Raw genomic sequence first — 19,740 nt, forward strand, 5'->3', positions numbered from 1 at the left:
GTTTAGTCTGGTCTGCCTTGTAAATCAAGCTAATTTATAGATCCATGAGTGAAACTTCATTTTTTAGAGCTGTGTCATTGCATTAGATGCAGAGTTTGTCTTTTGGAAGCCATCACTTCAATTTCCATTGCTTCTGGGAGCCAGTGCTTGAATGATGCTCTCCACTCTCTTCCCCTGCTGTTGTTCATGCATAACGAGGTTAAGACCCTCTGTGTTCTACTAATGTACAGTACATGCTGGAGTTTGATTTTCTTGCAACTTTCTGGGACGTGTCCTTCTCTTGAATTGATGTTCACTTGTGTTACTTTGCATAAGAAGGAGCTCTGACTAGGAGAATGTATAATCAGACGAACAAGGCTCTTGACAGGTTCAAATGACAGATTCAGATTCCAGCATAAATAATGCTCACAGCTGTCCTGGCACATTTCACTTCAAAATCTCAACTTTCTTTCTTCAGGTGAAACAATAGTGAATGTTCTGGATTTTAAGAAGGATGCAGGCTTGTGGCATGGCATTCTCACGGTAAGTTGAGCCTGGAAGGACTTTCTGAAGCGTTTTATAACTCTTTATGATTACAACATTTGAGGAGATGGTTGAGGACCCTTTTACCTATTAAGTCAACCATTTCCCTGCTTAGACCTTTAATTCTCTGGAGGAAGAGTAGGAGCATCCTCAGTTATGTCAATTCTTGGTGGGGTAGGGGTTGATGGGGGCTGAAGGTGACCCTGTTTCTGCTTGAGGATAGGTTTTGTGGACCCTTTTCTAAAAATCTTTCTTTCTACTTTTCAGAATGTAATGAACAAGCTGCACACTATCAGTGTGCCCTATTCTGTGATGAAAACCTGCCCACTCTCGTGGGTGCAGAGAGTTCATGCCCACAAAGGTAACCGTGTGTGTTCCGCATCTTCAGCTTGAAGCTCTCAGGATGAATAAGTGAGGGGCATTAAAAGCATAAATGCTTTAGAGCCTGTTGTCTGTCACAAATCTCAAGGATCAAAACTCTTAATTCATTTCTAAATATGCACAAAGTCCTAATGCCATGTGAATGTCAGCAAACTTGATGGGGACCTCATAACCTGTGTACTCGAAGCCAGTGCCTTTTATAAGACCAAGAAAATAGTTGAGCACAGCAAGATCTGTTAGTGCCCAGTCCTCACTGAGGACATTCAGATGGTGATAATGATTTATGCACTTTGGAGGAGGGGCTGTGATAGTGACAGACCCTGGCTCAGGTGGTGGGCGAATGGCCTATATGCCACAGCAGATGCTATTGTAGGTTGGGGCTTGCTGTTAGTGCAAGGCTCAGTTTGCTTGCTTGCTTTAGTGAGATTTTCTCATTTGGGAGTGTTGGAGTGTGTAGTCATATGAAAATGACTCATGGAAAGCTTTTATTTGTCTTTAAATGGGGTTTTTTGTCTTGATTTGCAGCAAAAGTTGCTTTAGTCAAGTGTCGAGACTTGCACTGGGCCATGATGGCCCATCGAGACCAAAGAGACGTCAGTTTGAGTTCTCTACGCATGCTGATTGTAACCGATGGTGCAAATCCTTGTGAGTAACCACATCCTGCTCTTTCCAGGAGAGATTTCTCAGCTAGTTGTCTCACAGGCTCAAGCTTAACTCCTCTAAGCAAATAGTGTCCCCATCCAAGCCATGAGTATCCAGTTTTTGCAGGAGAATGCTGTGGGTAGTGGTGGTAAAGGCTTTTCTGAAGTCTAGGTAGACAACATCCACAGCCTTTCCCTCATCCACTAAGTGGGTCACCTTGTCATAGAAGGAGATCAGATTAGTCAAGCAGGACCTGCCTTTCATAAACCCGTTCTGACTGGGCCTGATCATCTGGTTGTCTTGTATGTGCCCTGTGATGGCACTCAATGTGATCTGCTCCATAACCTTCCCCAGAACCAAGGTCAGGCTGACATGCCTATAGTTTCCCAAATCCTCCTTCTTGTAGATGGGCATCAAATTAAACTGTGCAAAGTCATAGCAGCATATTTTCTTTCTTTCCAGGGTCTGTTTCCTCATGTGATGCCTTCCTGAGCTTGTTTCAGAGCCATGGGCTTAAACCAGAGGCAATTTGCCCATGTGCCACATCTCCAGAAGCGATGACCATTGCAATACGGAGGTAATGGGCACACAGCATTGCAGGCTGAAGTGATCTAAGCTGAAGTTCATTCACAGTTGGTCACAGTTGACTTAAGCCTGTACTAAGATCCACTGACACTGTTTATGCTGAGGAATTCCAGTAGCTAAGATGTTAAACATTTCTCCTAAGATGCAAGGGCTTTTTTTTCCCCCTCTAAGATGTGTGACAGCTCAGCAGTGCCTGTAAGGAGTGTGCATGCATTTTCCTACTCTTCATTTACAAAGCTAGGGAGGTATTCTTGAATCTGAGGTTAAATTTGATATCAGTTTGGACAGTCATTTTCATAGTCTGTTTCTGTCCACTGCTGCCTTCTGTAATAAAGAGCCCTGTAGTCATCTGGCCTGGGAGCTGGTGTTTAACATGGGGTCAGCTGAAGAGCTGGAAGAAGAATTGCACTTGCCCAAGAATGGGATTCCTTCTTATTGGTCAGTGTAGCTCTTCCTCTTCTGCCATCTCACAGGTTTAAATTTATTATGCAGAGAAGAAACACTGAAATATGTATATTTCTGTTGCTGTGATATCTTCATCCGAGTCTAATAATAGCCACTGTGCCTGATTTAGTGTATTGATTTTATGTCCTTCAAAGACCTGGAGTTCCCGGGGCACCTCTGCCTGGAAGGGCCATCCTGTCCATGAATGGGCTGAGTTTTGGTGTCATTCGTGTCAACACTGAAGATAAAAACTCTGCGCTCACTGTCCAGGATGTTGGCCATGTGATGCCAGGAGGTAAAAATGTTCAGGAATCTCCTATAAGATCTTTTTTTGTGGATGGTCTGGAGTGTTTTTGAAGAAGAACCAGTCCCACATTCAGGGAGGTTGGGCTGTGGTACGATGTGGTTGTCTCTCTGTCACAGTTAAACGTGTCAGTTCTTGCACAAGGCAAACCTTGGGGCCTAACATAACCTTGTGTAATTTATGTTTAGGAATGATGTGTATAGTGAAACCTGATGGACCACCTCAGCTCTGTAAAACAGATGAGATTGGTGAAATCTGTGTTAGCTCCAGAGCAGGAGGAATGATGTATTATGGGCTGGCAGGGGTGACAAAGAATACATTTGAGGTATGTATAATAGAATGCATCTTTATTTCCCTGTTTCCTGTGTAGAATTCATAGCTTTGTATAATCTTGGGTTTATAACTTAAGTGTTAATGTTGCTTTTTAAAAAGATACCCTGAAGATCTCCTCACAGTTAGATATATTCAGTGTTCCCCTTTCACAAAGGTCTCCAGCAGTGCTAAAACAATGACTGTACCAGGGACTCCCTCATGACTTCACTCTCATATAGTGCAGTTATTGATGTGCAGAATGCTTTTCTATCCTCAGGCAAATCCCCTTTGTGTCCTCCCTTCTGTTGCAGGTTATCCCTGTGAACTCAGCTGGCTCTCCAGTGGGTGAAGTGCCATTTGTCCGTTCTGGCTTGCTGGGATTTGTTGGACCTGTATGTAACACACTTTGTGAGCTTGCATTGCTGTATTTTTGTTTGTGTTAGTAGCCTTCTGTGTTTAAAAGCAAAGCATTTGTGTACAGAGGTCTGTGGCTGGAATGCTTCTCCTGGTTTAGTCCTAAATGATGTTATTTAAAGAGAAAGAAAACATGTTTTATACAAATCCCATCCAGCCATAGTTATGAAATACGCAAATCATCAAAGACATTAGAATATCCGCTTGTTGTAAGTTACTCACAGATACCTTTTGATCTTTCAGGGCAGTTTGGTGTTTGTGGTTGGAAAGATGGATGGATTGCTGACAGTCAGCGGCCGCAGACATAACGCTGATGACATTGTTGCAACAGGATTGGCAGTAGAGTCAATAAAAACAGTTTACAGAGGAAGGTTAGCACAATAAACCTTGCCCCTCCCCATAAGCTTCTGCATGTAATGTAGTGAAACAGGATCTTTAGTGTGATCTTTGATTTCTCTTCAAGTAAGTGGTTTGTTTGGGTAGCTCAGTTACTGTCTAAACCAAGAAATACTTTACTTGACCTGATCTGCCCAACACAGGTCTGTTTTCCCCACTCGCTTGTCTGGCTTTTCATCAAGTCTGTCTACTTTAGGGGAAGGAATCAAGTAACAAGATCAAGTCAACCACATAGAGAATTCAGTTCTCTGTAGAATTTACTTCTTAGTCTCTGTAGTAGTCAGCTGCTGGCTGATGCTCTGCAGGAAGGAACGGTTTCATTAATGTCCAAAGAGACTTAATTTTGTTTAGCAGTTTAGGATATAATTTCCCAGATCCTCAGGCAGGGTTGGAGAGTGTGTCTCTAAGATGTAACGGGAGATTTTAAGCCCCTACATCATGTAGATGCTTTTAAAGCTTTTATGGCATTGGTGATTTGTCACAGGTTGGAACAGAAATGTGATAGCAGGTTGGGAGGGCAGAGGACTGTGCTATGTAGAAATTTCAGCAGAAGCTGGAATTAATCCCTTACTTCACAAAGTATTTCCTTTTTTACTCACTTTTAGCTGTTTAATGTTTGGGTTGCCCCATGGGGGCTGTTTTTATGAGTTTTGTATTTGGCTTCATATTCCTGAGGAGCAAAACTGGAACTTGTGCCAATACAGCTCTCCCTTTTCCCCTAGGATTGCTGTGTTCTCAGTATCTGTCTTCTACGACGAGAGGATTGTGGTGGTTGCAGAGCAGAGGCCAGATGCATCTGAAGAAGACAGTTTTCAGTGGATGAGTCGAGTGCTGCAGGTGAGCCCATTTACATAAGTGGATGGGGAGAGCTTGTGCAGCTCCCCATCAGTCTGTGGGCAGATCAGGGGCCATCAGCATGCCCCAGATGGAAAGAGCACAGGCTCATGCTCCGTCTTGGCACAAGGTGTTTTTACAGGGTCACAAGCTGGGTACATCTGCTGCACACAAGCTGTTCTCTTCAGTCCTGAAGGTCCTGGGAAAGCGGCTGCAGCACAGAATGTGTAGGCTCTGACAGAGTGGTCAGTATTATGCTGGCAAGATGACTGTGTAGAGAAACACAGTTGCCCCTCAGCACTGCAAAGCAGAGCCAGTGCTTGGGCTTAGGAGTTCTGCTTTTAGCTTTGGTCGTGCTGGTGCTCAAGGGTGGCTTTAAAGCCACTGTTATCCTTTGGAGATGCATTTTCAGCAGGGAGAGAGGAAGCAGAGAAAGGTTAAACCAGCTGAACAATGGTAGTCATAAGGAAGGAGAATGAGTAGCAAATACATACTTTGAGAGCTGCCTGCATTGCATGTATGTCAGTCTTGGGAATGATGTTTCAGGTTGCGGAGTATGCAAACTGGGAGAAAAATCAGGGAAGTACCTGGTGGTCTGAATAATGTATTAGATGCCTGAATGCTGAAGCAGACAAAAGGAAGAGTGTGATGGTTCAGAGGAGACAGATGGATAAAATCCCGAGATCAAAATCATATGATTCATCAAGCAACTGTGTGTATTTTGGGATTTTGGTCATGAAAAATTTAAAAATGGATTTCTTGTCTATGAAATGACTAAAGGCAGGGATGCTATAAGCACTTAACTCTTACCATAGGGCTCGCTGATGTTACATAGGGGAAATGAAATGATAGTGACTGACTTACTCCTCCAGTACCTTATAAATGCAGGGATTTGTCTTGCACATGTCAGTGCAGGCAGTGTAGTACCAAGAATTCAAGTGACCATCTTTCCTCCCTCTAGGCAATCGACAGCATTCACCAAGTGGGTGTGTATTGCCTTGCTCTTGTGCCAGCCAACACATTGCCAAAAACTCCATTGGGAGGGATCCATATCTCACAAACTAAACAGCACTTTCTGGAGGGCTCTCTGCATCCGTGCAACATCCTCATGTGCCCGCACACATGTGTGACAAACTTGCCAAAACCCAGGCAGAAACAACCAGGTAACGTTGTTTAATGTTGGTAAACTGAAGTTCACTACCTCAGACCTGCAAAGCTGTGTGATGCCTCTGAGTGTCCCATGTGCTGGGGACCAGAGCTTGTGGCCTGTGGCTGGGGTGTGTTTGAGGCCTCTCTGCATGTGTCAGTCCAGGAATTTTGATTCCTACCTTTGAACTCCTTGGGATTCTCTCTACTGATGAATAGGAGACTAGCAATGCCTTCTGAACTCTATCAGTGAGGTTTCATTACCTCATCGATGCTCCTGGCATCCATGGCCAGGAGCAGTAGGATCCTACAGGGAATCTTTGTACCTTTGCTCCTGCAGATTGCAGTTATAGGCCAGTTCATTCTTACTTGCATTAGAAGTCCACATTTCATGTGGCTGTTCTTTACCAACAGGCGTTGGCCCTGCCTCTGTGATGGTGGGGAACCTGGTTGCTGGGAAGCGTATTGCTCAAGCTTCTGGAAGAGATCTTGGTCAAATAGAAGACAATGATTTAGTTAAAAAGGTAAATCAGGATTTCTAACAGCTAGAGAATGGTAAAGAATTTACCCTAGAGCTGAATGTGAAGCACTTGAATACCACATCTGAAATAGAAGCACTGATATTTAATTACGGCTTCTTTGTTTCAGCACCAGTTCCTGACAGAGGTATTACAGTGGAGAGCTCAAGCAACTCCTGACCACCCACTCTTCCTTTTATTAAATGCCAAGGTACAGTCAGTGCTGAGTTGTTGGGGTTTTTTAAGGTCGTGTTATTCAGCACAAGTTTGAGACTGTGTTTAAAATCTTTTTGCCCACTCCATCATCCTCTGCTTAGTCTCTGTAGCAGATTTTGCCCATAGATTTAGAACTTTTGAACCTCTAGGTCGCTTCAGCTAAATGACTGTCATGGTTCAGTGCTTGCTTTTAAAACTGAGCATGTTTGTAGGTCCCACTGGTTCCTGTATCATTTAATGGTGTATCCCTGTTGAGTATATTCTGGCAAGGTTCTGGTGCAAGAAGACCTGAACTGACTCCCTGGAAGGTAGAATTTTCTAGAGCAGATCTAACTCCATCTCTATCTTTTTGATACTGTAGCAAATAAATGGCTCATTGAATGCCAGCAGCCTATAGGTATAGATAACGAGTAGCTAGTAGACTGACACTAGCAAGCAAGTTCCGTGGGGTTTTTTTCTGCATTGGCCATTTTACTGACACTTGTGTTGTGCCAGGCCCTGTTTAGAGCATTTTTGTCTCCTTTCAAGGGAACCACTGTGTGCACAGCCACCTGCCTTCAGTTGCACAAAAAAGCTGAGAGAATTGCATCAGTTCTGTGCGACAAAGGACATCTCAATGCAGGAGACAATGTGGTGCTTCTTTATCCTCCTGGTAAGCAAGTTTTACTAATGACTGCAGCCCACTGTGGAAATGCAGCATGGTCTTTCCTTGGAATCTCACTGAGATCTGGAATTACAGGAGAGATCATTGGAACAGCAATACCTTAGGGACTGCATTAACTCCCTGATCTAGTTTTGGCTCTGGAGAGGCCCGTCTGAATGTCTTGCAGTTGAAGTATCAGGACTCAAACTTTGTTTCTCTAGAGTTTTGGAAAAGCCAGTTTGTACCTTCTCACTCCTGGCTAGAACTTGCTCTGTCATCAAAGACTTCTGGGGTTATCAAAGACCCTCTGGTACGATATGTTCACTGCAAGGTTATTAGGTATTTGTGACCGCACTGCATGTGCTGGAGAACTGTGCAAGTCACCCTACCAGAGACTCCTCAGCTCCTGGTCTAATCAGATCTTGTTTTTCTGAAGGCACATTGCTCATTTTAGCACCTTTGCATCCAGAGTGTGTGGTTTGCTATGAGAAATGGCAGGTGGTGGCTTCTGGTAGAGACTGGTGCCATATCCTTCAGCTGTGCAGAACCTGGGTGCTTCCTCTGAGACTTTCTACAGCAGCAGGTTGGGAATGATGGGAAGTGCAGTCTTGCCTGCTGTGGCCAGCAGCACACAGCTTTAGCACTTGGTGTGTGTAAGATGCTCACTGCTGGTGAGGAATGCTCTCTGGTGTGTGTACTTCTTGCCCCTGCCAGACAGTTCTTTTTGTCCTGACTGACTTTTGAGTCATTTGACACTTGAGATGTTCTTCTCCTGTAAGACAGATGTGGTTTTCTATGTGGTCAGTCTTTCTACTTTCTCAGTCCCCTCTCCCAAGCTTTCTTAGCTTCCTTGTTGTGCTGCCCTCAGTGTTTGGACTGCTTACATTGCACATCCATGCTGTGGAAGTGACTGGTGTGTGTACCACCTTCTAATGGAAATAGTAACGGATGCTTGGAGTAAAAGTACTCACGTGGTGTCCCCAGGGTGTCCACCCCCCAGTGTCCCCCCACTACAGCCTATTGTGTCCTTGCAGGCATTGAGCTAATCACCGCGTTCTATGGCTGTTTGTACGCTGGCTGCATCCCCGTGACCGTGAGACCACCTCATGCTCAGAGCCTCACTGCTACTCTGCCCACTGTGCGAATGATCGTGGAAGTGAGTAACGGGGTAGTAGCTGAGAGCATGGCTGGAGCACTGCTGCTTCAGCCTCGGGCTCAAGCAGTTAACACAGCTCCCCAAACCCCTGTGCTCTTTACATGACAGCAGTGATTGAAGCACATCGTATAACTGAAGGCCAGTGTTTCCCTTCATAAAATGCAAGAGAACCACCTCTCCTTATGTGGCAAGATGAATTGCTGTAAGACAAGTGCTTTCTGAGAGATACTAATGTGATGCTACCACTGAAAATTTCACATTGACACTCCCTTCTGCTGGGCAAGTGCAAATCCTGCTATTAGTTACTTTCCAAGCCCAGTAACCAGGAAAGGACCACAGCAGAGGAAGCTAGATGTAGATAGTGGAATGTTCTCACCTGCTCTAAAGTTCCTGACATGGCTGTTTGCATTTTAGGCTGCATTTGGGGTTTTAGTGAAGGAAGAGTTAGAGGAGTGTTGCAAAAGCCAAAGAAATTAATGCAGGTTTGCTGAGGGAAGCTGGCTACAGATGGAAAAATAGAGTCTCGGAACATAAAATCTCACAATGATAGTGCCACTGGGACATGCTTTTTCTCTTTCCTTTGTTTTCTAGTAAATATTTCTATTTTTAGGTCAGCAAAGCTGCCTGTATTCTCACAACCCAGACCTTAATGAGACTACTGAAATCCAGAGAAGCAGCTGCTGCTGTGGATGTGAAAACCTGGCCAACCATCATTGACACAGGTGTGGTCATGGGCTAAAAGACTCCTTGAAGTTCTGTGTAGGGAGTTGACTGCCATGGGGACTCTCCCCTGTTTCAGGTGCAAACTGGATGGCTCTTTAGGATTTGAATATTTAGAAAAACTATCCAAGATATAAGCTAGGTCTGACCTTGTTTACTGACATCTCTCCTTCATTTGTTGAGCTATGCATGGAAAATAACTGTACTGAAAAGTCACCTTGCAGACAACTGTTAATTTCCCGGAGACTAGAGTGAGTCTTTTCTCCCTTTTCCTGACAATAGTTTTCTACATGGGAACTTTGTCAAGAGTCTTGTCGTGCACTAGTCTGCCTCTTTTGGAAAGGGAATTAATAGAAAACTGTATGATCCATCTCTGGCTTTTTGAAAGCTGTGTTCTCCTTTCAAATACCAGCTCAGTAATCAAAATGAACCACATTTGTGCCTTTCTTTTACAGATGACTTGCCCAGGAAGCGGCTTTCTCAGATCTATAAGCCACCTACGCCTGAAATGTTAGCATATCTAGATTTTAGTGTTTCCACAACAGGCATGCTTACGGGAGTAAAGGTACAGTAAAAGTGGTTTAGGAGATGGGGGTTTTGGTGTATTGTCCTTGGCTGATATTCTGAACCACCTCTCCCCTTGACCTCCACCAAAGCTGGCTCTTGTAGCTTAAAGACCATGCTTTTCTTCCAGTAAAGCTATGGATTCACTGCAGACAATGCAGTGTGACTTTGTGCTCAAGAATTAGTTCTGCAACGTAGGAAGCCAGGTCCCTATAGTGGGCATCAGGAGTTCTGCTGCTGCCTCCCACTGGAATGCTGCCTGGTAGGAGAGCAGTGAGGAACGTGAGTAGCAGAGCTGTGAGCTTCTGCTTTCCCCTGCCAGGAGCAGAGTAGGAATGCAGTTGATAGAGAGGAGGATAAGAAACTGAAAAATTAAAGCCTTAGACTGTCATTAATGACCAGCTGTGTTTGGAGGCTGAGATGCCTAAAGCTTTTAAGCAATAGCTATTGTTACCACTGTTTCTGGTTTACTGTGGCTCACAGGTTTCTGCACCTGCTATGGAAGATAAGGGAATGAAACCTATAGTTTATGGAGAAGTGTTAGGAAGGCAAACCCATCTTCATTCTTACCTACCTGTCTTGATGAAGTCCTGTGTTGATGCCCTTGAATTTCAGCACAGTTTCTCTGTCTCTGTGTTGCAGATGTCCCACGCAGCGGTGAGTGGCCTTTGCAGGGCAATCAAGCTGCAGTGTGAGCTCTACTCCTCCCGGCAGATTGCAATTTGTCTTGACCCCTATTGTGGACTAGGTTTTGTGCTCTGGTGCCTTTGCAGGTATGACTTTTGAGGGGAAGAGGAAAAGCTTAACTCTTGGCTGGTTATAAATGGGAAATGGCATCTTTGTGTGGTGTAATTACAGACAGATATGTTGATATTGCCAAAATGACTAATTTACAGGAAGGGGAGAATTTGTCCTTGCACTGGCAATAATCTGTTCCCTTTTCCTGCAGAATAGCAAGATGTTGTCCTATCTTGATTATGCATATTTGTGCTGCCAATTATTACTGGCTCCAGCATGTTTCTCTTGCCTTTCTTCCTTGATTATATGTTGCAGTAAGGAAGTTTTCATTCTGTAAACTGTGTGGTTGAGCCAGTTCTCTTCCTTCACTCTGACAGAGCGTATGCAGATTTGTGTGTGTAGAAATTGTCATTCTTGTGCAGTAAGTTGTATTTTTAAAACAACGTTGGTACACAAAGTGGGCATTTGAGCTATTATCAGTTTGCCTCAGATGCAGAGTCCCACAACGTGCTTTTGGTCTAGCAGGAATGTAACATGAAAATACAGTAAAATATTACTTTAAAGATAGCTGCATGCTACACAAAAATGTTTTCTTTCTTAATGTTCCTCACAGTGTGTATTCTGGACACCAGTCAATTTTAATTCCTCCTATGGAGCTGGAATCCAATCTTTTTCTCTGGTTATCTACTGTCAGCCAGTATAAAATAAGGGACACTTTCTGTTCCTATTCAGTCATGGAACTGTGCACAAAGGGACTTGGAAACCAAGTTGAAATGTTAAAGGTAAGAAATGTTCCCTGAATGTTATGTTACGTAAATTAAACTGTGGTAGTGAAGCAAAGTGATACAATTGTTAAATACAACAGTTTTCCTGTTGCACAAGTCTCCAGTCCACAGCTTGCTCAAAAAGCAAAAAGCATTTTGCTTTTGCAGCCCCAGGAAAGGAAGAGGATTGAAATGGAGTAGGGTGTATGTATTGCAGTGTAGGTAGCACGTTGCCAATGAGTGTCAGAGACTGCTGGGCAAACCTTAAGAGAGGGTGCTAGCAGCAGAATGCTATGCAGAAGAATTGCTTATGTAAGAGTCTGCAGTGAAGGCTCAAACCAGCACATGATGTAAAGCACACATGTCAGGGGATTTGCTAAATAGAGGTGTTTGCTCCTTGGAGATGAGAGGAAGGAAAAACAAAATAGCTTCATAAAACACTTGAGGTGGCTTTTTGCATGAGGTTTACTGAAATAGCGCACTGCATTTATGAGAGTGAGGATCAGTCTTGTTCTTTTGGGGGCATGGAGTTATGTGAAGGTGTCTGCTGTGGGGTGTATCACCAGTTAAACAGCACAATGCACAGATTTGATCAACTGGTGAATGCTGTTTAGTGCATTTGTGGTCATGTTTAGAAATAATAATGGACTGTAGTGCCAGCTTTGTTGAAGGTTCAATGTAATCCAGTACATGACTCTCACTTGGTTTGGTTTCCATCTATATAAATAGTGAATAACAGATGTAATCTTAGCTGAAAAGCACTGCAGTGGCACATGATGCTACGTTCTGTAGCAGAGGAAGAAGCACTGTTAACGCATATTTTGTTCTAGCAGTATTTCTAGGCTCTGTTCAGAAACATATTTCCTAATTACAAGTAGAAGCTGAAAATATCCAAACACATATAACAAAATATGTGAAATAACAAACACAAGAACAGGGTTTTCCTGCATTTCCTCAAGTAAATTCCAGGGACAAAAAGCAAATGTCACTTCTTGTGAGGGGACAGCCTTGGTGCAGTGTGGCACACACAGACCTTTGCACTCATTCGTGTTTGTTCCAGGCACGTGGGATTAATCTGTCCTGTGTGCGGACTTGTGTGGTAGTTGCAGAGGAACGGCCACGAGTTTCTCTCACTCATTCCTTCTCCAAACTCTTCAAAGACATTGGCCTGTCCTCTCGTGCTGTAAGCACCACCTTCGGGTCAAGAGTCAACGTTGCCATCTGCTTACAGGTACCAAAAGTGGTTTCTGGTGCATGTGTTGTGTCTGGCATCAGATTCCCAGATCCAGTTGCATCCCAAATCAACCAACTTCCCAATCTGCACATGCCTTTGTAGCCCAACATCTGCTTTGTAGAGAACAGCTGGCACAAGATTTAAACAACTGCCAGATTATATCACAGATGCTCAAAACAACTGAAAGGTGACACTGGAGAACTGGGTATTTCCACATAAACAATGACTAGCTGCCCCAGGGCTGAGAGCACTTGGGCTGTCTCCCTAGCAGCTTCCCCCTCCCCAAAGATGCATCTCACGCTGGTGTTACACTCAAGAGAGCAAAGAGCCTGTTTGCTGGAGTGTTCCCTTTAGTGCAGCTGCAAAGGTGGGGAAATGGGAATATGAATATTGCTGCCAGTAAGAACCCCCTGGAAACGTTCATGAGCTCAGGTTGAAGTTACCTTGACTCTGTAGGTGCATTAATTCTTTAATGTTCACTCTTCAGGGAACATCTGGGCCTGATCCCACCACCGTTTATGTAGATCTGAAATCCTTGAGACATGACAGGTACAGTGATTTTACTTATTTAATAACTCTGTGTAAAGTGATGTGATGGTCCTGAGCTATCACCTCTCAGTACATTGCAGCTCTTTCTTCCCTCCCCACCCCCCGACAATGTTTTCTTTACCTTCAGAGTACGTCTGGTGGAAAGGGGAGCTCCTCAAAGCCTGCTGCTTTCAGAATCTGGGAAGGTAATTTCATGATACTACCTAGAGGCATGGCACAGAGCATCTGCTGACCACGTTTCTTTTATCCCCACTCTGATGTGGATGTGTAGCTAGGAGAGGTGGCATGGCATGAGAAGAGGTGATACTGGTTACACTGTTCCTTGGGAAAGTTAGCTTGATTTATTATGAAGTATCCATTGATTTAGGAGCATGCTTTAGTGAAACAAATCAGAGAATTGGTAAAGTGAACCGTATCAAAGTGTCTGCTGTCCTGTCCTTGAAATGAGCATTTCAGAGACTTCCTGTATTTGAGGTTTACTGTAGCTCTTACTCCCTTCTTTAAATGGATTAATAAAAGGATGTTTCCCAGTAGTTTTTAACATTGAATTCTACAAAATCAAGGTCTAGCAAGATTTCCAAGCCTAGAATGCCTTACCTGTGTGGCTTTTGAGTCATGAAATCCATTCATAGCATTAGCTTCCACCCCATCCTTCAGTGTACATGTCCTCGCATGTTTGATACCTGTTTGTCATGGCTGTGGGTGAGATCACACCTTTCCGGAGGTAAATGAACAGCCTTTGTGTTTCAGTTGTGCATGAAGATAATTCCTACACGGATTATATATTCCTTCTTGTGATCTTTAGATTTTACCTGGAGTCAAAGTGGTCATTGTCAATCCTGAGACAAAAGGACCTCTTGGAGATTCTCACCTCGGGGAGGTAAGTGCAGATTTCACTATTTGGGCAGCTTCTCCTGTGTCCTGCTTCTTGAGCTGTATTCTCTCTGTTCAGTTATGCAAGCTGCTGCTGACAGGCTGTGAGTGGTAATTCTTGCAGGTCTTTTAAAGCTGAATTATTGCTGCTCAGAATTTGGGTGTGTTATTTTACTGTCGAGTATAAAGAAAAAGAAAGCCTACTAGAAAGGAAGGCTAATTCTACTCTAAATCTTGAATGACTGGCTTCCAAATAATCTAATTTACATTTTGCTTTCTGTTGATTACACACCGGTGTATTTGACCCGGGTTAGTAGATGATTATCAATTTTTGGACTTCATGTGTTACAAAACTCCACAGTTTATTTACTCAGTTAATCCACAAGCTTACAGTTATTAGGAGACTAGATCTGCAAGATGCTTTTTTAAGATTCTACAGGATATTTGGAGGCTTGAGCTAAATGCAAAACATTTTTGGATCTGGAAAACTTTAGATAAACAGAGAATCTTCTTGTTACAGTTTAATACCTGCCTCATTGTAATACTCAATGATGCTCTGGGTTTGTAGTGTGTAGATCTGACTGGTTTTCCACTCCCTGTACAGATTTGGGTCAATAGTCCACACACAGCCAGTGGCTACTACACTATCTACGACAATGAAACCCTTCAAGCTGATCATTTCAACACTCGTCTGAGTTTTGGTGATGCTGCTCAGACACTTTGGGCTCGGACCGGCTACCTTGGGTTTGTTCGTCGCACAGAGCTCACAGCTGCCAGTGGAGGTATGGTGCAAATTAAGTTGCATCTTTTAAATGAAGATGATGAGTTTTCATTCATACTGTGAAGTCCTGGTCATAGAATGGTTTGGGTTAGAAGGGACCTTAAAGATCTAGTTCTACGGGCAGGAACACCTTCCACTAGACCAGGTTGCTCCAAGCCCCATCTAGCCAGGCCTTGATCCACGCATCTGGATACAAGAGACACTTGATTTATCTGAATTCCATGTATTATCTGCCATTTCCTGTTTCCATAGTACACATACACTCCATGTCCCATCTCTCCTCTCTAGAGCGCCACGATGCACTGTATGTTGTTGGAGCACTGGATGAAACTTTGGAGCTGAGGGGGCTGCGTTACCATCCAATTGACATTGAGACTTCAGTATCTCGGACACACAGAAGCATTGCTGAATGGTAAAACAGCCGTGAAAACTGAATTCATCCTAAGCTAGCTGAAATGTAGCAATGTTCAAGCAAAGACAGGGTTTAATAAAAAAAAAACAGGCAAATTGAGGTATTTTTGTCATCAGCAAGTCATGAACCTCGCTTCCTGTCTGTAGGTCAAGAGTAATACTGGGGCTGACTGACTCAATGTTTTCTCACAGGCCTTAATTCAAAATAGAAATGATCATTTCCTGCTTTGTGGTGTAAAAACCCATTTATATTTGAGTTGGTGAAAGCAGCATTTAGTTCTTATGTCACACTAGGTAGTACTGAGGTAGATTTAACTGATCTTTGACACGTCAGGACTAGATCATCTTGGAGTTAGGTGGCTTGGAAATGCAGCCCAAAGCAGGTGATAAACTCCATCTAAGGATAAAGAATGTTGGATCTTTTTGAAAATAACTGGGTTTTCTGTTTGTTTGTTTTTCTTTTCAAATTTTAGTGCTGTATTCACATGGACCAACTTGCTTGTGGTTGTTGTGGAGCTGTGTGGCTGTGAACAGGAAGCCCTGGATTTAGTCCCTCTAGTCACAAACGTGGTCCTGGAAGAACATTACCTAATTGTGGGAGTGGTGGTGGTAGTGGATCCTGGAGTTATCCCTATCAATTCCAGAGGAGAGAAACAACGAATGCATCTCCGTGACAGCTTCCTAGCTGATCAGTTAGATCCCATATATGTAGCATATAACATGTGATGTGTATGGGGGGGGAAGTGATGTTCGGCAACTTTGTGGGACCACTAAATGACAGGAGGTGGCTTGAGAACTGAAGCTGGTGAAAATTACTAATACTTGATATCAAGTTTGAGATTGCTGCCACATTCCCTTCATCTCATCCTGTGCTGTTGAGATCACATTAACTACCAAGGGGCAGAAGGAGATGTGGTAGACAATGGAAAACTTCTGTAACAGTTTACTGCAATATTAGCTTTATAGAAAATGCAAAGTTGACAAGTGTGTGAGCTACAAAATTCCTTAAGGCCTTTACAGTAGTGTTACTTTTTTCATCTGTTGTACATACTTGTATTTTTATCTAATACTGTTTTAGGATTCTATAAGGGGAGGGTTTATTTAGTTAAGATAATAAACTATTAGGAAAAGGGTCATCAGAGTTCTGCAGTTCCCTACTCTATAATGTCCTTTGCATCTGGACTGTAGCTATTCATTCCATGGGATCACACAACCTGGTTAAAATTGTGCCATGACCAAATCAATAACTTACGGAATCAAAGAGTTACTTATTCATATAGATATTTCTTGAATTTAAAGAAGAATTTTGCCTATATTTTAAATATGTAAATATTATTATACATAATTCACTTAGATAGAAAATTAACTTGGATAATGATGACAGCTGAAGGTAGAAATTTTTAAGGATGAGTAACTTTTGTGGTCCTTAGCAGAATTACATTTGGTTAGACAACTAATGTGAGATACACACACCTTTCACAAGTTTTCTTATTTCAGTATGTAGTCTTTTATTGCTGGCCAGACGTGTGTCATAGCATGTAGAAACCTTTAATTCCAAGGCACATCTTTCTAAAAGAGGCTGAATTGAAACAGTAGCATGGAATTTGGTTGAAATTGCAGTGCAAGTCTAAAACGCTTAACTGAAATGATGCACGTGAGGGACAGCCTCTGCCTCATCCTCTGTGTCACCTTGTGTTTGAAGGGAAGAAAAAGTCCATTAGACTGACACAGTTAAACTCAGTGTTTGTGCAATTCAACCACTGCTCCACATAGTTCCCTATAGGCAGAGCAAGAAATACTGTAAATAGGCTTTAATGTGAACTGGGAGGCAACAACCTGGTTTTCCTCAAAGCAGTCATTAGAAAGAATCAGATGATGCTGGAGTTTAAGTTGAACTCATTTTTATTTCTTACAGGAGGAGGCCCAAAAATGAGACAGAGCAATTCTGGTAAACATATTGTTAAATAACTTTAGTGAAAATTAATATCCCAGCCTTCAAACACTTTTCACATTACTAAATGTCAAGAAACAGAAGCCTTAGAGTAGCCAGTGTAAGCTCTTACAGTGAGGAAGCAATTGCACGGTGGGCTGAGGGAGAGATGGTGTTTAAGCTTTGACTCAAAAATCACCTTTCTTGCATTTAATACTTCATAATCTTCTAAGAACAATTAAATTCCCGTGTATGTTAAGGAAATAAGATTCTGGAAGCAATGAGAGCTGACACCAGATACTGCAACAGGGTTTTTTGAGTCAAAAGTGGTAGACGGTGTAAGTGAACTTGTTAAAATGTTCCAAATTACCTCAATCAAAGTTTGTAGGCAGTTTTTCATAGGTTTAGAGGCTGAACTCTGAAGATCCTGTGGCAGCTGGAGCAGAACTCAATGTATGTGTAAGCAAAACAGAACCCCTGGTGCGTTGGTACTTCTTTGCTGAAGACAGGAGTGTTGCAATTTACCTAAGAAGTTCCAAATTATATTCTTGAAAAATACTTGGTGGGAGAATAAATTCAGACACTGGAAGTTATTATGGCAAGTGTAGGCTTCGGAGTTCCTTGCAAACACTTCACTTTACCTCTTTGAACCATGTCTGTATCCACCACAGTGGTCAGGCAACGTGGGAGATGCTGTTTTCATGGTGAGGGAAGTGGCTCTGTGACCAGTGCAGTTGGTGCTGCAACTTAGGGTGTGAAGTGCACAAAAGTGGTTCTCCCTTTTTAGCCAGCAAAGTCTTGTTATTCCATGCTATGCATCACTCCTTATATTTTCTTGCAAGCAAAGTGTTTTGCAGTGCAGCTTCACTTCATTGTTGCCTGTTTCAGAAAAAATTCTGATGGCCTTGACCTTTTTCTTACTCAAACTGAAGCGTTTGGTGAATTGTTTCAACAAATCATTTGCCCATTGAAGTGGATTTTAAGTACAGTTTTAGGGTTGTCTTTTATTTTTCCTCATGATATTTCAGATATAAAAAAATGCATGTATTAATTCAATCAAAGATTCCCGGTATGGGGCAGAGTGACTTTCCAAAATGGCATTTTTTTAAAGACATACTGGATTATTTTGGGGTTTTTTTCCTTGTTTTTATTTGCATAGGTATTAATAGCTTCTTATGGTTTGGGGATTTCTCTTGCAAGTTTACTGGGTGCTCTTAATCTTTATTCTGGCATGTTACATTTCTGTGTGTTGGAGAACTGCAAGTTTACAGTCCTGCCCATTGACCGAGAGCACATTCCATTCCTGATCTCCAGTAAGTGACACACAGCAGCTGGCCAGTTTTGACTTTGCTTTTGTCCATGTTTGGCACAGTGAAGAGCAGTGTCCTGGAGAGGAGGAAGTATGGAGCTGTGGCTCTGGAAACCACACATTCCAACTCCAGCTCTGCTAATGACTTACCACAAGGCCTTCCACAGGTCATTTCACTCCTTCTGTTTCTTCCTCTGTAGAGGAGGATCTTATCTAATCCTTACAACATCCCTGTGAGGTAACTAACTGTACAGCACTAAGTGCTAACTATTTCTCATTGCGAGCCTCTTTGAGGCTGGGCTCAGTTTGTTCTTCCAAACTGGTAAATGATCATTTGGTTGTCAGGGCAAAGCTGTCAAAAGATGCAGCCGTGGTGCTTTAGAGAACAAACTCAGTCACTGGCAGGGCCACTGGGTTGCGTGCTTGGGTTCAGAGCTGGGTGCTTTCCCCCCAAGTGCTGAATCAAGCCTGGAATCCCAAGCAGCAGACTCTCCACACCAGTTTGACTTTGCAGCTTGTGCAGTTGCAGGAGGCAAAAGTATTCCCTGCCATGGCCCATCCAATTCCATGCTAACAGCTGCAGTGAAACTTACAAACCTAGGAATTCTTAACGCTTTGAACTGAAGTATTTTGTATGTCTTACTGTTCGTGAATATTCCCTAAGCAAAAGATGTGGGTACAGGTAACTTCAAGTCCTGTCTTGTTAAAACTTGCACTGCCTTTCTGATTTAAATAAATGTAATTCAGATGTGTCACCCTAACTGTCCTACAAATAAGGTTGTAAAAATGAGATAAATTTTAGCCCTAGATGGAATTTTTCTTTCATTTCTGTCAAGCTCTCTCCCATTGTCAGATTCAGGCTACAGCATTATGTAATTATGTATAAAGTTTTTATTTATTTAAAATTAGATTAGCTATACATTTTTAAATTTAACATCTGGCTGGACAGTGTTCCATTAACGCATTGATTGTGTTTCCTTTGTCTTGTGTTAATAAATATTGATGCCTGATTTGCTTGCTTAGTTCTTCATCTGCTCTTTCTCTCAAGGATTGTTATTTTAAGGAAGCAACCACGGGTTAGAATTTATCCTGGTGAAGGGGGAAACCTGTGAGTATTGTGGAAAATACTTTATGCCACTTGTAACTAGAGATGCCTGAGACATGGGGCTGTGAGGAGCTGAGCTGCCTGCACTGCTGGGGCTGCACTGGAGTCGTACCAGTGGCCATTCCACCCTTGAAATGTGAATTACACCTGAGCCCCTCGGTGAGGCTGAGTTAGGTGCAGTTTTAAGCAGGACCTACCTGTAGTTAAGATTTTACTGTAGTATTAAATAGACTCAGTTTCTCGTTAGGA

At 42.8% G+C, this 19,740-nt stretch overlaps 1 protein-coding gene across 5 annotated transcripts in view; it reads left to right on the plus strand.

The window, feature by feature from the left end:
- Positions 1 to 19,396, plus strand: part of DIP2B (disco interacting protein 2 homolog B) — a 66,347-nt gene extending 46,951 nt beyond the window's left edge. For 4 of the 5 annotated variants that reach the window (XM_030510676.1, XM_030510680.1, XM_030510679.1 and 1 more), the window contains 25 exons: positions 458 to 522; positions 790 to 883; positions 1,429 to 1,548; positions 2,008 to 2,122; positions 2,730 to 2,869; positions 3,067 to 3,203; positions 3,502 to 3,582; positions 3,848 to 3,975; positions 4,723 to 4,837; positions 5,796 to 5,997; positions 6,395 to 6,504; positions 6,629 to 6,709; positions 7,243 to 7,366; positions 8,392 to 8,513; positions 9,124 to 9,235; positions 9,689 to 9,798; positions 10,440 to 10,570; positions 11,149 to 11,317; positions 12,360 to 12,530; positions 13,021 to 13,082; positions 13,210 to 13,267; positions 13,888 to 13,962; positions 14,560 to 14,737; positions 15,025 to 15,148; positions 15,621 to 18,564. In XM_030510676.1, the coding sequence (XP_030366536.1) occupies positions 458 to 522; positions 790 to 883; positions 1,429 to 1,548; positions 2,008 to 2,122; positions 2,730 to 2,869; positions 3,067 to 3,203; positions 3,502 to 3,582; positions 3,848 to 3,975; positions 4,723 to 4,837; positions 5,796 to 5,997; positions 6,395 to 6,504; positions 6,629 to 6,709; positions 7,243 to 7,366; positions 8,392 to 8,513; positions 9,124 to 9,235; positions 9,689 to 9,798; positions 10,440 to 10,570; positions 11,149 to 11,317; positions 12,360 to 12,530; positions 13,021 to 13,082; positions 13,210 to 13,267; positions 13,888 to 13,962; positions 14,560 to 14,737; positions 15,025 to 15,148; positions 15,621 to 15,873 (3,077 nt within the window). In that variant the 3' untranslated portion in view covers positions 15,874 to 18,564. Of the gene's footprint in view, positions 1 to 457; positions 523 to 789; positions 884 to 1,428; positions 1,549 to 2,007; positions 2,123 to 2,729; positions 2,870 to 3,066; positions 3,204 to 3,501; positions 3,583 to 3,847; positions 3,976 to 4,722; positions 4,838 to 5,795; positions 5,998 to 6,394; positions 6,505 to 6,628; positions 6,710 to 7,242; positions 7,367 to 8,391; positions 8,514 to 9,123; positions 9,236 to 9,688; positions 9,799 to 10,439; positions 10,571 to 11,148; positions 11,318 to 12,359; positions 12,531 to 13,020; positions 13,083 to 13,209; positions 13,268 to 13,887; positions 13,963 to 14,559; positions 14,738 to 15,024; positions 15,149 to 15,620 lie in introns of all 5 variants that reach the window. The other variant, XM_030510674.1, reaches the window with a different exon arrangement.
- The last annotated feature ends 344 nt before the right edge of the window (positions 19,397 to 19,740 follow it).

This window comes from Strigops habroptila, chromosome 23 (genome assembly GCF_004027225.2).
Source record: "Strigops habroptila isolate Jane chromosome 23, bStrHab1.2.pri, whole genome shotgun sequence".
Taxonomy (NCBI): Eukaryota; Metazoa; Chordata; class Aves; order Psittaciformes; family Psittacidae; genus Strigops; species Strigops habroptila.